This window comes from Aethalodelphis obliquidens, unplaced genomic scaffold (assembly GCF_003676395.1).
Source record: "Aethalodelphis obliquidens isolate GAN/ISIS:26980383/991018 unplaced genomic scaffold, ASM367639v1 scaffold1, whole genome shotgun sequence".
In the NCBI taxonomy this organism is placed as follows: Eukaryota; Metazoa; Chordata; class Mammalia; order Artiodactyla; family Delphinidae; genus Aethalodelphis; species Aethalodelphis obliquidens.
This window is the reverse complement of record NW_020837945.1, coordinates 15,734,632-15,749,268: the sequence shown is the minus strand read 5'-3', so window position 1 is coordinate 15,749,268 and position 14,637 is coordinate 15,734,632. Positions and strand designations below refer to the sequence as shown.

The following is a 14,637-nucleotide window of genomic DNA, read 5'->3' as shown; positions in this document are numbered from 1 at the left end:
TAATGCAGTTTATCAAATTAATGTGCAGATGGTAGGACTGGCTTTGACTTTGTTACTCCAAACTGAACACTTGGGCTTGTGGGATTAATTTTAGAATGTTTAAATTTTGTTTTGTTTTACTCGACTCAATAATACTATTGTTTGTACAGGAATTACTTTTACAAATAAAAAATGGACATGTAGCCAATGTTTCCTGCCTCCACTCTTGCTTTCTATAGATCTTTTAATTTTTAAACATGATTTGATTTGGGACTAAGTTTCTTTTAAAGGTTTGTCATTATTTCTTTATAGATGATTCCAGTTCAAGATATTTTTCAGATTAATACATGACAAACTGTCACTGTGGAATAAAGATACATACTGAACAATTTTACATTTAAGGATGTCTGTATATGAAGTACATAATCATTGGTAAAAGTCTAAGAAAGCCATGTTGCCTCTAACATTTAACTATAGTTTCTTACAGCTTTTATTGTGTCTCTTACATTATATAATGTAGGCAGGACCATCTAATTTGCTGTTTTCTAATACTTCCATCCACTCTCCAAAAAAATTTATTAATCATGAGGTTGGGAAATCTGTACTTTTCTTGGTCACTGTGTTGATAGTCCAATGTCTAAATTTGACAGGTCTGTCTGGGAAGAAAACTTATAATGCTACATTATTGTAGTCTATGTTTTTATATTATACTTGAGATCTATATATTTACACATAACATTGTGTTTTTAATTAAAATAATGTATAAAGACTAAAAAAATTATAGCAATTTAGTCCTACTGAAAGTAACATGTGCATCATTTGGCCCCTTTGGTGGCCTCTAGGGATGGCAGTCTCACGCGCTGTGGGGTATTTCACCCAAATCTGGAAGTGGCTGGAGGGAGTCAGAAACTAAACGTCCAGCTGGTCCAGCTGGCTGTGTGGTGGCAGCAGAGGAAGGACTAGTATTTCCAGGCCAACTGACAGGGCACTGGGGAGGTGGGCAGCATGGAGGGAATCTGAGGAGGCACCGTGAGATATGCAGCCAATATAGGCACTGTGCTATGAATACCACTCGGATTCTTATTTGTGTTTATATTTAAGATCTATCCACATTGCCTTGTTAGTTCCGCTTTATTACTTTTGATTTTTACTTGGATAGTATGTAGCATAATGTATTTACTAATTCACTTAGTGATGGGCACGGTACATTGCCTCCAACTTTTTACTAAGATAAACAATGCATTATGTCCCCCACGCCCACTCCTCTATCCAAGTCTGACTTTTCAAGGAATACCCAACACACAGTACCAAGCTGAGTGCTAGCAATTAGTAAATATTTAATAAACACTTTGGAAACTGATTTATGGAGGGCCTCAAAATCCAGATAGTGGGGCTTCCCTGGTGGCGCAGTGGTTGAGAGTCCGCCTGCCGATGCAGGGGACACGGGTTCGTGCCCCGGTCCGGGAAGATCCCACATGCCGCGGAGCGGCTGGGCCTGTGAGCCATGGCCGCTGAGCCTGCGCGTCCGGAGCCTGTGCTCTGCAACGGGAGGGGCCACAGCAGTGAGAGGCCCGTGTACCGCCAAAAAAAAAAAAAAAAAAAAATCCAGATAGTGTGTTTATTTGACTCTAAGTCAATTTGCTGAAAATAAATTTACAGAAAGCCACTTCCAGAGAGAAAAATTTGTCAAAATCCAATTTTCCAAAAACGAATGCTTTAAATTACCAGTTTGATGAATAGTTGAGGCCTATTAAAAAGTCTGAGCTCTGCTCGTGCTTCAAAGCCTTCTGTGAGGTGAGCCAAGGAGCAGAGGCAGAGCATGAGTATACAAAAATAGAGATGAACTGAAAACTCCGTTTAAGAAAAATTTCACTAATCTTTGTATCAAGTGCCTGGGGCAGATGCAAAACTAATGCTTTGAAAAAAATCTATTTGGCAAACTCGCTTTTAACTGCTAGTAACAGACACAGAAATATAAATAAACTGGTTTTATTTCATAATAAGCTGTCTAGAGATAGGCAGCGGCTAGTGTCCGATCAGTAGTTTAACAGCTTGAGGACTGGCATCTCTGTGGCTCTTTTGGCCCTTCCTTCCCTCGTGGTTGAAAGGACTACTGCAGCTCCAGCCATCACTCTGGTATTTCGGACAGAAGGAGAGGGAAGAGGTGCCCTAGCTGCATCTATCATTTTAATCAGGGAAGCAAAAGTTTTCCCAAAGGTTCCCTGGCCCCCCCACCAGCTGCAAGAGAGCCTGGAGAGAGTGAGCATTAAGCTTTCCCAGGTTCTTAGTGGAGGCAGATAAAGGGGAAGGGGATTGGGAATAAGTGGCAAGTTAACACCAACTCTATCGTCCTCAAATATAATTAACTTCTCTTTCAAAATAGGTAGTTTATATGTCAAGACATGTCTATAAACAATTTTAAGATTATAATTTAAAACTCAGTTCTGGGCTTCCCTGGTGGTGCAGTGGTTGAGAGTCCGCCTGCCAATGCAGGGGACACGGGTTCGTGCCCTGGTCCAGGAAGATCCCACATGCCGTGGAGCAGCTGGGCCCGTGAGCCATGGCCGCTGAGCCTGCGCGTCCGGAGCCTGTGCTCCGCAACAGGAGAGGCCACAACAGTGAGAAGCCCGCGTACCACAAAACAAACAAACAAACCAAAAAAACCAAACTCAGTTCCGCATTCAATCATGAATATTTTTAACAGATGCATTTCAGCTATACTACTTTTCCTCTTTTTCTCCCCCTTAACATTTTAGAATGGGACTAAAGGGAAATTACTTAATCTTTCAAGAAAGAGTCGGGGAGAAAGTCAAAAGACCAACAGTAGCAAAACACTTTCAACTACTCTTCTGCTCCTTGTCCTTCCACACCAAAGAGCATCTGGAAAACATCCCCACATCCTTTGGCATTTAAAAACTGATACAGTTGACCAAAGTCCATGTGGTTTCCTCTGGCTCCATTAACACTGAATACTTTTTCTTCAAAAACTGAAAATTTTCTTTGTCTTTCCATTTCCTCATTTGTACCATCAAAAGCAATGTCTTCTCGATGGCGAATTAAAATTCTCTTCCAGTTTAATTTTCTGAGTCTGAAAGAAATTTTCAGAGTAGAAATTTTGAAAATGTGTTGTGTATTCTAAGGCACTGAAAATAGAAGTTATGAAACAGATTTCTCAGTGCCTTTTCCTAGAAGTAAAGAAATCTACTTTTATCTCACATGGATTTTATTTTAATCAAATATGATTCTGGTTATAATCCCACCCCCAAACTCACTTATTGCCATTATCACTGCCTTGTATTAGCATTTTAGAAATGTGGAAATTGCTGAATCTCGACCTCCCAAAGGGACTTCTCAGAAATGAGAAGATTAGAAACCCCCTTGTTTCACAGGGTTCACAATTTACAGCATCACTAAGATGAGGGGAGAATCAGATCCATAGACATGGAGAGAACAGTAGACACCATCTTGGGCAGGGGCTCGATTTAACATCTATCTACAGAGCATCTTCTTTGCGCCCTGTATCAGGTGAAGGGAGTGATGCTGATCATATGTGAGTGCTGTTTTAGACTGAGTCCCCATACATACTGATTTCCACATCTCTAGTATCGTGCTTAGTACTAAAATTATTGACAAGGCATACAAAAGTTGTGAAAGCCAACCTTGACCAGAATTCTTCACAGGCACTTTGTGGGCCTTCCACACAAACAATACCAGGTTTCCCAGGCATGCTAAACCCAGATAGGGAAAGCTCCTTTGCCCACTCTAGAATGTTCTTTCTTTTGCATTTGTTGTAGATGTGATGGCTGTAGATCCAGAGTCTTGTGAGAATGAGGTCAACTGGCTGGACTGTACTTCCTGGAACAGGGGAAGGTGTGTTGTCTTTGCTGACATAGTCAGAAGCGTGTTCTCTAACCCACTCTGTGGCATTCAATATACAGACATCTCCAAGACAATTCTTTTGTAGGTATGTGGTCAGATCTGTATTCAGCTGTGCCTGCTGGGATCTACTTAATAATACTGATCTAATGGAAAAGATATGGGATTAAAAAATTAAATCAATTTTCTTGGAACAGAAAACAAACTTGAGAATTGCTTTTATTCTCAGATTAGTTTTGACCTCTAGAATTGGCCAGTTTCTGTAACATACCTGACAGTAATTTCAGGCAGAACTGCAGGGTATTTAAAGGGAAGAACACAGGCCAGAGAAAACATCACCTGATAAAAAACAAAAAAAGAGAGAGAAAAAAAAATGCCGTAAGGGCTGTTTTAAGTTGAGACATGTTTCAAAAGTAAACATGAAACATGCTTCCAAAAGTAAAACTGAATTACCACTGCTTCCTCAGATATGTCCAGGTTCATAGTGATAGTAAAGTAAACTTTTGAAGATCGTCCTTCCATTGTCCTCTTTTCAATACAATCTTTTAGTTCTGCTAAAGCCAGCTGGTCATTCACTATGAGCTCATTCACACCGGGGAACATACTGGCTAGCAGGTCTAACTCAGAGAGCTGGGCCTCTGCCTGTTCAATCTCAATCATTTTTGGATATCTGTAGGGTTCTAGGAAGATAGGATAATAGAGACATTTACAAGTATTATACAATCTTGGGAGAACTCAATATGGGTACTTACTGAATATGGAAACTTATTGAAAATTTGATTTCTTCATAAAATATGAAAGTTAATCAGAATACCTTCTGGCTATTCTACTTTCAGATGTAATATACTAAGGACCCAAAGAACAGGACAATCCAATGAGAGCCATAAAACTCTAATAATAAGCAGGCACCAAATTCCTCTGTTTCTAGATAGTTGATGTGGCATCTTGAGCTGCCACAATGAGCAATTACATTGAAGTAAACTAATTATGTAGTCAAACACCATATCAATGATATAACAAGGACAGAGGCTCTGACTGGTTACCTTGGAAAATTAGAATGAAAAGAATAAGGAAGAGAGTTAGTTATGTGGACGGTTAATTTTTCCTTCTTAATATTAGTTAGTTTTTTAAAAAGTAGAAGAATGTGAAAAAGGGAGAATAAAGGCTAATTATCCCACAGCTCAAGTAACCCATGTTAACATTAAAAAAAAAGTACAAGATTATAAAATTCAAATGGCAGAGAAAGGTTATGAAATGAAGATACAGTTTGCTGCTGGTGACTGCTTCCCCTATCTGTCCAAGTCCCCGATCCAAGGCAGAGTTTTAGGTGTTTCAGAAACAGAAAACATTTTAGGCATTATACATATATGGAAAACACATGTTGGTATGTGTAAATAAATTAAATATATAATTAAAATGTATCTACGGGGATCATATATGCACATCTTTTTTCCTTACTTCCTATCCCTCTTCCCCCCAAATATATTTTGCAGATCTATTCACTGTCAGCACATATTGTTTTATCTCATTCTTTCTAGTGGTTGACTGTCATACTGAATCATGTAGATATGTCATAATTTATTGCGTTTGTTATCTACTGATGGGCACTTGGGTTGCTTCCAGATTTTTTCTATTATGAATACTTCTATAATGGTAGTTTATATATATTGCATGTTGAACTGTGAATACTGTATATTCAAGAATCAGTTTGTACAGGTGGCTGGTTGATACAGCATTTAAAAATTTTGGTAGATATTGCCAAGTTGCCTTCCAGAAAGTTGCTACATGGAAGTTTAAAATTTTTACACAGTCCCCTCCTTTAAAAAAATTCTTAATACATAGTCTTTTTATGGTGTTTTGTGTCTGTGTGTGCCATTCATGAGTTTTTATTTTTAAGGATGCAAACTCACCAGCCTTTTCTTTTACAGATTCTGGACTTTGAATCTTTGTTAGAAAAGTCTTCCCCACTCCAAGGTTATAAAGGTTACCAATCTGCTAATTAAAATATGATTTAAAAAAATTTTTTAGAATTTCATAAATTGATTTTAATTTCATTTGCAAGAAAAATTGTGGGGCTTTCTAATAAAACACGAAGGCTGAGCACAGGTATTTATTTCTCTTTCTCTATTTTTCCCCCATTTAAACTAGAGTAAAGGAACAGATTCTTAAAGACAAAGGGAGAGGAAATAATAGATAAAAGCTGTCAACAAAATTCTGGAAGATGGAAAGGGGTGAATGAATTATAACTGACAGATTTCAGCTTTCTTCCCTCTGTTAACTTGGTCAGGTGGGGAAGGGAGCTGCAGAACTTCAGAAAGGCTCAGTACTGTCAACACCAGCTACCTTGGAAAGCAGCAGTGTGTATGCAGTAGAAAACATGAATTTGTTGAAAATCTAGGGTCTAGACTTTAATTAGACTCAGTTCAGCATCTCTTAATATTGGCACTATTGACATTTTGGATGAGATAACTCTGTGTGTATGTGTGTGGCAATCTCTATCTTTTAATTATAGTATTTAGACATTTACATTTAATGCAATATTAATATGTTATGTCTTAAGTCAACCATTTTGTTTTCTATTTCTTTGGGGGTTTTTTCCTGCCTTTTTGAAAATATTTTGCAATTCCATTTTGGTTAATCTATAATGTTTTTGCATGTATTTCTTTTTATAGCTTTTTTAGTGGTTACTCTAAATTATATATATATAATATTATATATATATATAATTACACACATATGTATATACAAATTATAACAGTCTACTGGTATCATATTTTACCAGTGTCAGTAACATACAGAAAACTTATGTCACTTTTATTTTTACCTTCCTCCGTTAATAATATAGTGATCTTAGGGAGGGAGGGAGACGCAAGAGGGAGATATGGGAACATATGTATATGTATGACTGATTCACTTTGTTATAAAGCAGAAACTAACACACCATTGTAAAGCAATTATACCCCAATAAAGATGTTAAAAAAATAATAATATAGTGATCTTAAATTTTTCTTCTACATATATTTAGAACAACAGTGTAATAATTTTTGATTCAGCCATCAAATATGATGTAGAAAACTCAAGGAAAATCCATTTTATTCATTTATATTTTTGCTCAGTCATGATATTTCCTCCATAATTCCTTTATTGTTTCTTTTCTGTTTAGAAAACTTACTTTAGCCATTCTTTTAGGGTAAGTCTTACAAATTCTCTTAGTTTTCCTTTATCATAGAATGTCTTGATTTCTCCTTCATTCCTGAAGCATATTTTCACTGGATATAAGTATTCTGGGATGATAGTTCTTTACTTTCAGCATTTGAACAGTATTATGCCTCTTCCTTCTGGTCTCCATAGTTTCTGATGAAAAATCCTCTGTTATTTGAATTGTTTACCCTTATAGCTAAGGTTCATTTTGCTCTTGCTGCTTTCAAGATATCTTTCTTTTAGTTTTCGGAACTTTGACTATGATGTGTCTTAATGTGGATTTCTTTGGGTTCATCTTGCTTGACATTAATCTGGTCTCTTGAATCTGTTTATACCTTTTGACAAATTTGGGGAATTTTCAGCCATTATTTCTTCAAGTACATTTTCAGTTCTGTCCTCTTTCTCCTCTCCTTCTCGGATGACATGAATGTCAGATCTTTTGTTATAGTCTCACATGTCCCTAAAACTCTATTTATTTTTGGTCTATTTTCTCTCTGTTATTCAGATTGGGTAATTTTTGTTGTAACTTCCAGTTTGCTGATTCTTTCCTTTGCTCCTTTCCTTCTGGTGTTGATTCTATCTACCGTGTTTTTAATTTTGGTTGTTATATTTTTCATTTCTAACATTTCTTTTTAGTTCTTCTTTCTGTCTTCTGTTTCTCTACTGAGACTCTATTTTTTTCATTTGCTTCAAGTGTGTTTGTAATTGCCTGTTGAAAATTTTTATGATAGGGGTTTTAAAATCTTTGTCAGATAATTCTCCCATCTCTGTCATTCTAGTATTGGCATCTATTGATTTTCTTTTTTCATTTAGTTTGAGATTGTCATTGTCCTTGGTATGATGAGCGATTTTGATTGAAACTTGGACATATGGGGTATTAAGAGACTCTGGATATTATTTAAATCTTCCAATTTAGCATGCTTTATCTGATACTGCTTCAGGAGGGGAAGAGGTGGGTGCTGCTTCATTACTACCAAGTGTGATAGAAATCCAGGTTCCCTACTCAGCTTTTATTGACATCTAAGGTAAGCAGGGAGTGGAGAGAGTTCTTCATTACTGCTGGGTGAGGATGGGAGTTCTAGTGCCACTGTAGACCTCTAAGGATACCTCCCTGGTTGGGAGTGATAGGAGTGCCTCATTATTGCTCCCCAGGTGGCCTCCACTAACACCAGGGTTAGGGGTGGCTTTGTTAATGGTAGGTGGTGTTGAGAGCTCTGACTTTCCACTAGACCTCTCTGACAACACCCCAGAAGGGGATAAAAGAGGGTCCCTTGTTATTGCTGCATCACGCAGACATACAAACTCTTCATGTGGTCTGACATGGACCTGACATGGGGCTGACACTGACACTGTAGTGCAGTCCTTGTTACTGCCTAGCAGGGAGGAAAGTCCTGGGTCCCAACTCAGACATTTTTGGCACCTTTCTGACAAGGGGTGGGCATTAGGTGCTTATTACAGCTCAGTGAAGATGGAATCTAGGCTCCCTTTGCTGGTGTTAGTAGGGGAGAGGCCACAGTGTTTTTGTGGGATTTGCCTGGTATACAGTATTTATTATTTAAATGTTTTCTGTCTTGCTAGACTGTACTTTTCTTGATACCTTATTAGATACAGCAGGTTTTTGTTAGGGCTTAAATTTTTCTTTTTTTTTTTTCTGGTTGGTACCCTTGGATTTCTGGATACCAATCTAAAGATGACAGAGAGACACAAAGTGAGCAAATGCTGTTGGAAAAATGGCACCAATAGATGTGCTCAACGGTTGCCACAAACCTTCAATTTGTAAAAATCACAGTATCTGCAAAGTGCAATAAAATGAGGTATGCCTGTATATTCAAACAGTAGAATATTATGAGATAATATTAAAAATGGATATTAACACTGATGTTCATTTTATATGGTTACCTAAAATAGTAGATTGTAGAGCAATATAAATAATCTTAATCAATAAATAATGATATTACTATTCATTCTTATACCATCACACATACTTGAAAAAAAATCACAAAGAGAATTCACCAAACTATTAACAGTTGGCTAAATGTGGGTAGAGGGAAGAAGAGAAGGATTTTCACTTTTTAATTTGTGTGCTTCTATATTGTTTGACGTTTTATGATTAGCACGTAGTACTTCTAAATTCACCAGAAAAAAAATAAGGTTACTCTTCCGAATGGAAAAGAAGAGCTCAATCCCACTGTTGCACAGGAAAACATGGCTTACCTTCTCAATGAGAATTTACTCCGTGAAATCAAACACCATTATTTCAGCTACTGGTGTCTTCATGGAATTCCTTTTAATCTTTGGTAAAGGTTTATCAAGCAGCTACTATATGTAGAGCTTCATCCTTCACTCCTTCTTGGAACTTTCTATTTAGTTCAAAGATCAGGACTTATATCTAATAAAATATAGAACAATGAAGGTAAAAAGGCCAAGTGCTTAATGACCAGTATAGGTATTATCACGAGGATTAAGATAAGAGCATAATCAATGAAATAGGTCATCAGGAAAGATTTGAGGAAGGCAGCAAGATATGGGTTGAGCCTTGAAGGAAGGGTAAGACAAGGGAGGAGGAGGCACAGTGGGGAGAGAGAACAGGTGTGCAAGGCAGGAAAGCACAAGAAAAACAGCATAGGCCGGAACCTGTCCCTTCTTCACAAGCTCAACTACCAAGGTCTAATTCAGGGACACATCGTTTGGAATATTTCTTCTTGGGCTGATTACTTTCTGATTATCCTCTAAATCCATTCTTGGCCCTTCTTTTCCCTGCCCTGGACTCTGGATAGCTGACCTCTATAGCCTATAGCACCCAAGTCTTCTGCCTTCCTTGTGGTTGGGTTCAGCCAATGCTCCGACAGGAAGTGGGAGGATGGGAGGAGAAAGAGGCTAGGGTATTTCCTCACTACTCCTTCCTTGCTTTGGTGGTATTCTGACAATGGCTGTGACCCTCTATGACCAAGCTTCTGCAGGCAGCCCTTCTTCTTTAGCTCCAGCAGAACTTTCAGCCAAGGGATAGTCATGGTTCCTTTAAACGTGGCCACACCTCTGTAAATAGCCCCTTTATGAAACAGCCTATTCAGTTTCAAAGTTGAGTGTGCATCTATTTCCTTCCAGAACCATGACTCTTCTTACCTGGCCTCCGCCTCTAATCTCTCCATCAACCATCAATTCACACTCCACATTGTCATTATACTGATTGTATGCAGTGTCTGATAGAAGTATACTGAAACAAGCAAGAGGGCGCCAACTATCTATTAGGGAAAAGGTCACATAATCGGTGATTGGGCAACAGTGTTGTGGTCTGGGAGAATGGGGTGGAGGTGTGTTAGGTTCCCGGCGGATGGGGGGAAAGGCATACTGGCTAACAACCCTGACAGCTACCCAATAGAGTTGAGACAGGCTGGGACCTGGGACCTTTTGCTGCAGTGCCTGCAGGCGGACAAATGTCTCCTCGAGCAAAAAAATACAAAGAAACTATAAGGGACTAAAAATTTGACTACATGCAGGCGCAACTGGGGCAAATTATGAACAACATACAAAAAGACCAAAAAGCCACACAGCACCACCAAGGGGATAGGCAGACCACCCGACCCCTGGACCCACCCCTATCCTCACCCCATATAAGGAAACAGCTCCCCCTGCCCCCGGAGTGAGCAAGGGAACTTGTTACTTGTTTTCACTCCCTCCTGCTGCAGCAGGGGTTCCAATAAAGCCCTGCCTGAATTTCTTGTCTGGCCTCTTATCAATTTCTATTGATTAAGGAAGCCAAGAACCCTGGTCAGTAACAGAGTGAATTTATCCCAGTTCACCATCTGGCTGTTAGTTTCAAAGACACAGTATCACAAAATGCCAGCGTATTGAGAGCGGATCCACTTCCCAAAGGGTGTCTTGCATGATCCATTATAAGCCCTCTAAGAACACGTCTATTTATTCAAGTCTTCTTTATTTCATCCAATATAGTTGGGTCATTTCTTTAACATCAGAAAATGGTATTTGGCCAACAATTTAGCTAGTTCACTCTATGGTACTTTTAAAGAGCAAAAAAAGTTCTTCCACTTAAAAAGAAATGCAAACTACTCAGAGGTGTCAGGTCAGTAGCTGCAGTGGGTCCTGTCAAAAACACCAAAGATTATGGGAATGATTAATGTGGTGGGGTGTTGACTTCATTAGGATTAACTGGACACGAATCAGGAAAATATGAAAATAATGCCTTGTATACTATAGGCAGTCTCCACAGATCAGAGTATAAACCAATGCCAACACCACCTAATCATTCCCAATCCCAGTGGTTTTCAACTCATGTCCTTAAAATGCCTTACCAGGGTGTCAATGCCATGCTGGGGAAAAAAAATACATAAAGCATTGTGTTCTTAAATAAGTTCTTGAAATGCTAAATGACACAAAGCTCAATAGGTTTCTCTAGGGTGACCATGGGTCATCTTCTTGTCCTGACTGGTTTAGTATTTATCCTAGACAAAAGTGACCCCATTTGTACAATAAACTCTTTTTTTTTTTGGCCACACCTCACTGCATGTGGAACTTCCCCAGCCAGGGACTGAATCCGTGCCTCCTGCATTGGAAGCATGGAGTGTTAACCACTGGATCACCAGAGAAGTCTAGGACAATAAATTATATGGCACACTTTTTGTGTGTGATTTCTCAGAGTCTTTATTGTTAGATGCCAATATGCACCATGAATTTCTAACAAGAGGGTTTAGTATGCATAGTATCCCAACCTATCTGACCCCCAAACATTTTTTCCAGACCTAATGATATTTGCTCTTCTCTACACAGTTAGAACTGCACATGCCTCCCTCCATTAAATATAATGTTTGCTTTACTCTCTAGAGACTTTGTATATATATATTTGTGTGTGTGTGTGTGTGTGTGTGTGTGTGTGTGTGTGTGTGTGTGGTACACGGGCCTCTCACTGTTGTGGCCTCTCCCGTTGCGGAGCACAGGCTCCAGACGCGCAGGCTCAGTGGCCATGGCTCACGGGCCCAGTTGCTCCGCGGCATGTGGGATCCTCCCAGACCAGGGCTCGAACCCGTGTCCCCTGCATTAGCAGGCAGATTCTCAACCACTGCGCCACCAGGAAGCCCAACAAATGTTTCCTGAGCACCTATTGTGTGTCAAGCACTAAGACTATAACAATGGATAAACGTAACAAAAAAAACTCCGCTCTCAGAGATTTAATCTAGTGGGAGAAGACCATGACAACAAAACCCACACATATATGTATGTCCAGTGAATAACGGTTATGAAGAAGATAAAGAAGATAAGGCTCAAGTTGCAGGGTGGGTGGTTGAATTTTACACGGGGTGGTCAGGGACAGCCTCTCTGCTAAGGTGACTACAGGGAAGAGACCTGAAGGCACTGAAGAAGAAAGCCATGTGTTTAACTGGGCAAAAAGTTTTCCAGGCAAAAGGAACAGCATGTCCAAAGTCCATGAAAGAGGATGGTGCTACACCAGGCGGCTGGGGCCGAATGAGCCAGGGGCAGGGTTTTATAAGGACACAAGGTTAGAAAGGAAATATGGGGCAGTTCATGTTGGAACTCATAGGGATGGCTAGGATTTGGGATTTTATCCTGACTGATATGGAAGGCCACTGGAGGGGTCTGACTTACTTATGAAGAGGCCCGCACTCACTGCTGGGAAGAGGGTAGGGGAACAATGATGGAAGCAGGGTGACCAGGTAGGCACTACAATGATAGGAGGAGAGGGGATAGTGGCTTGGATTAAGGTATGGCGATGGAGGTGGTAAGCAACTGTTCATGTTCTGGACATAGATTTCGTATAGAACCAATAGGATTATTGATGAATTATATGTGATATGTAAGAATAACTCGAAGGCTTTAAGAAACTGGAAGAATGGATCTGCCATTTACTTAGAATTATATGTGATATGTAAGAATAACTCGAAGGCTTTAAGAAACTGGAAGAATGGATCTGCCATTTACTTAGATGCGGAAGATGATGGAAATCTGAAGTTTGGTTTTAGACATACTAGGTAATGAAGTGCCGATCAGGACACCTATAAGCAGAGATGTCCAGCAGGCAGTTAGATGTACACTTATGAGATCTGGCTGAAGATATAATTTGGGGAGTAATCGACATTTATTTAAAGGCACGTTTGTTTACTCAGTCAGGGAGTGAGTGAATTTGGGAGGAGGCCTCATTGAGTTTAGAGGTCTGGAAGATGAAATGGAACCAGTAAAGTTTGGGACTAATAGACCTACGGGTGGACAACTACGCGAGTGATGTCACAATAAGTGATTTGTCAAATTATTTTCGTAGATGAGATTTCAGTCCCAGAAACACCCTTATGAGAAGTTTCTGACTCGAGATTTTAATGAATGTTGTAAGAACGCAGAATGAACCTTGAGTTTCCTGAGCGGAATCCTTTTCACCCCCCCACCAAGTTTTTTTTTTTTTTAAGGGAGGAGCGCGTCTCGCTGCCCGAGTCCTAACCGTCTCAGAAAGTTGCCAGGGCCACTACCGAAGCCAGATACGCAGGCATCCTCGCCCCTAACGACTGACCAGGCCGGGGTCGGGGGTGAGGGGAAGGGCGAGGGTAGCGGGGTGGTGCGGGGAGGGTGGGCGGGGCCATGAAACCCCGAAGCTAGCTCTAACCAATGAGCGGTGAGAAGGTCGTGGGAAGGGGGTGCCACCAGGTAGCCAACTTCCCGGGACGTGGAAGGGGCCGCTGCGGCGAGGGACCCCTCCAATCCCGCTGAGCACCAGTGGACAGGGACTCACCTCGAGCCATGGACCCCCTCGGTGCTGTAACCCCGAGTGTCCTGGCTGTACGGACAGCTCAATTCGCATGCGGAGGGAGCCTCAAAATTCTAGGGCTAGGCAACCGGAAGTCTACGAACCGCTCTGGCCCGGCAGCCTGGGAGAGCGAGACCGACTCCTCCGGGGCTGGCGCATGCGCACTTGTAGGCCCGCTCTTCCCGGAAGCCCGAGCAGAGACCGGTGGGATTCCTGGGCCCAGCCTCCTTCTTCTCGGTCGCGGAGTTTTTGTTCTCCCGGATTGGCGTTTCCCAGCTGCTGCCACTGTCAGTGAGAAGCATAGCCGGCAAGTTTCCTGAGTCAGGAAATGGTCCTTTAAAATAACGCTCTTCAAATTTGAACTTGCAGCGGAATCTTTCGGGGATCTTGGTATATAATGCAGCTCGGGATTCGGTAGGTAGTGGTGGGGTCCCACTTTCTGCATTCCTAAGGTCTTCCCGAGCAGTAACGATCCTCTTGGTCCCTGAAGGACGCTGAGTAGCAAGGCAATAGGAACAGTTGAGCGTGGATGCTGGCCTTGGCGACCTTAGGAAGGACCCTGTGCATGCACAGAAACTTGTCCCGGCTAATAAAAGGACAGTTTGAACGCGACTCCAACACGAGAGTAATTAAAAATGTTTTTCTTCACGAACTAAATATACACAATGCACTTTTTCCTTTATGTTACATATTCATTGTAGAAATCTTATAAATGAGGTTTGTAAACTGATATCCATTGATGTCAGGTACTACTGAAACTGCTAGGTGGCGTTTTCTTTTTTTTTGGGGGGGGGGCGCTCCCAGGAGCTCTGCTC

The 14,637-nt window shown here is 40.6% G+C and overlaps 2 protein-coding genes across 12 annotated transcripts in view; one reads left to right on the top strand and one right to left on the bottom strand.

Moving 5' to 3' along the window:
* Positions 1-2,648: 2,648 nt before the first annotated feature.
* On the bottom strand, positions 2,649-13,938 carry RWDD2B (RWD domain containing 2B). 8 transcript variants are annotated; one of them, XM_027101717.1, is made up of 7 exons: positions 13,808-13,938; positions 9,271-9,445; positions 7,028-7,765; positions 4,309-4,535; positions 4,127-4,194; positions 3,639-4,001; positions 2,649-3,067 (listed from the first exon to the last, which is right to left on the bottom strand). In XM_027101717.1, exons 4-7 carry the CDS (start codon positions 4,513-4,515, stop codon positions 2,821-2,823), a joined length of 885 nt encoding a protein of 294 aa, XP_026957518.1. In that variant the 5' UTR covers positions 4,516-4,535; positions 7,028-7,765; positions 9,271-9,445; positions 13,808-13,938; the 3' UTR covers positions 2,649-2,820. The 8 variants fall into 8 exon arrangements, with proteins under 8 accessions (XP_026957518.1, XP_026957554.1, XP_026957545.1 ...); XM_027101753.1 differs by having other exon boundaries at positions 7,028-7,209; XM_027101744.1 differs by lacking the exon at positions 7,028-7,765 and adding an exon at positions 5,766-5,850.
* Positions 13,939-14,108: 170 nt separating this feature from the next.
* Positions 14,109-14,637, top strand: part of USP16 (ubiquitin specific peptidase 16) — a 30,196-nt gene continuing 29,667 nt past the window's right edge. For 2 of the 4 annotated variants that reach the window (XM_027101654.1, XM_027101644.1), the window contains exon 1: positions 14,109-14,236. The gene's annotated coding sequence lies outside the window, so the exon portion shown is untranslated. The remainder of the gene's footprint in view (positions 14,237-14,637) is intronic. The other 2 variants (XM_027101672.1, XM_027101626.1) reach the window with 2 other exon arrangements.

Excerpts from the sequence above, each read along its gene's own strand:
- RWDD2B (XM_027101700.1), bottom strand. Across the intron at positions 4,195-4,308 it reads ACATATCTGAGGAAGCAGTG|GTGATGTTTTCTCTGGCCTG; the intron begins GTAATTCAGTTT and ends GTTTTTTATCAG. Across the intron at positions 3,068-3,638 it reads TGTGAAGAATTCTGGTCAAG|ACTCAGAAAATTAAACTGGA; the intron begins GTTGGCTTTCAC and ends AATTTCTTTCAG.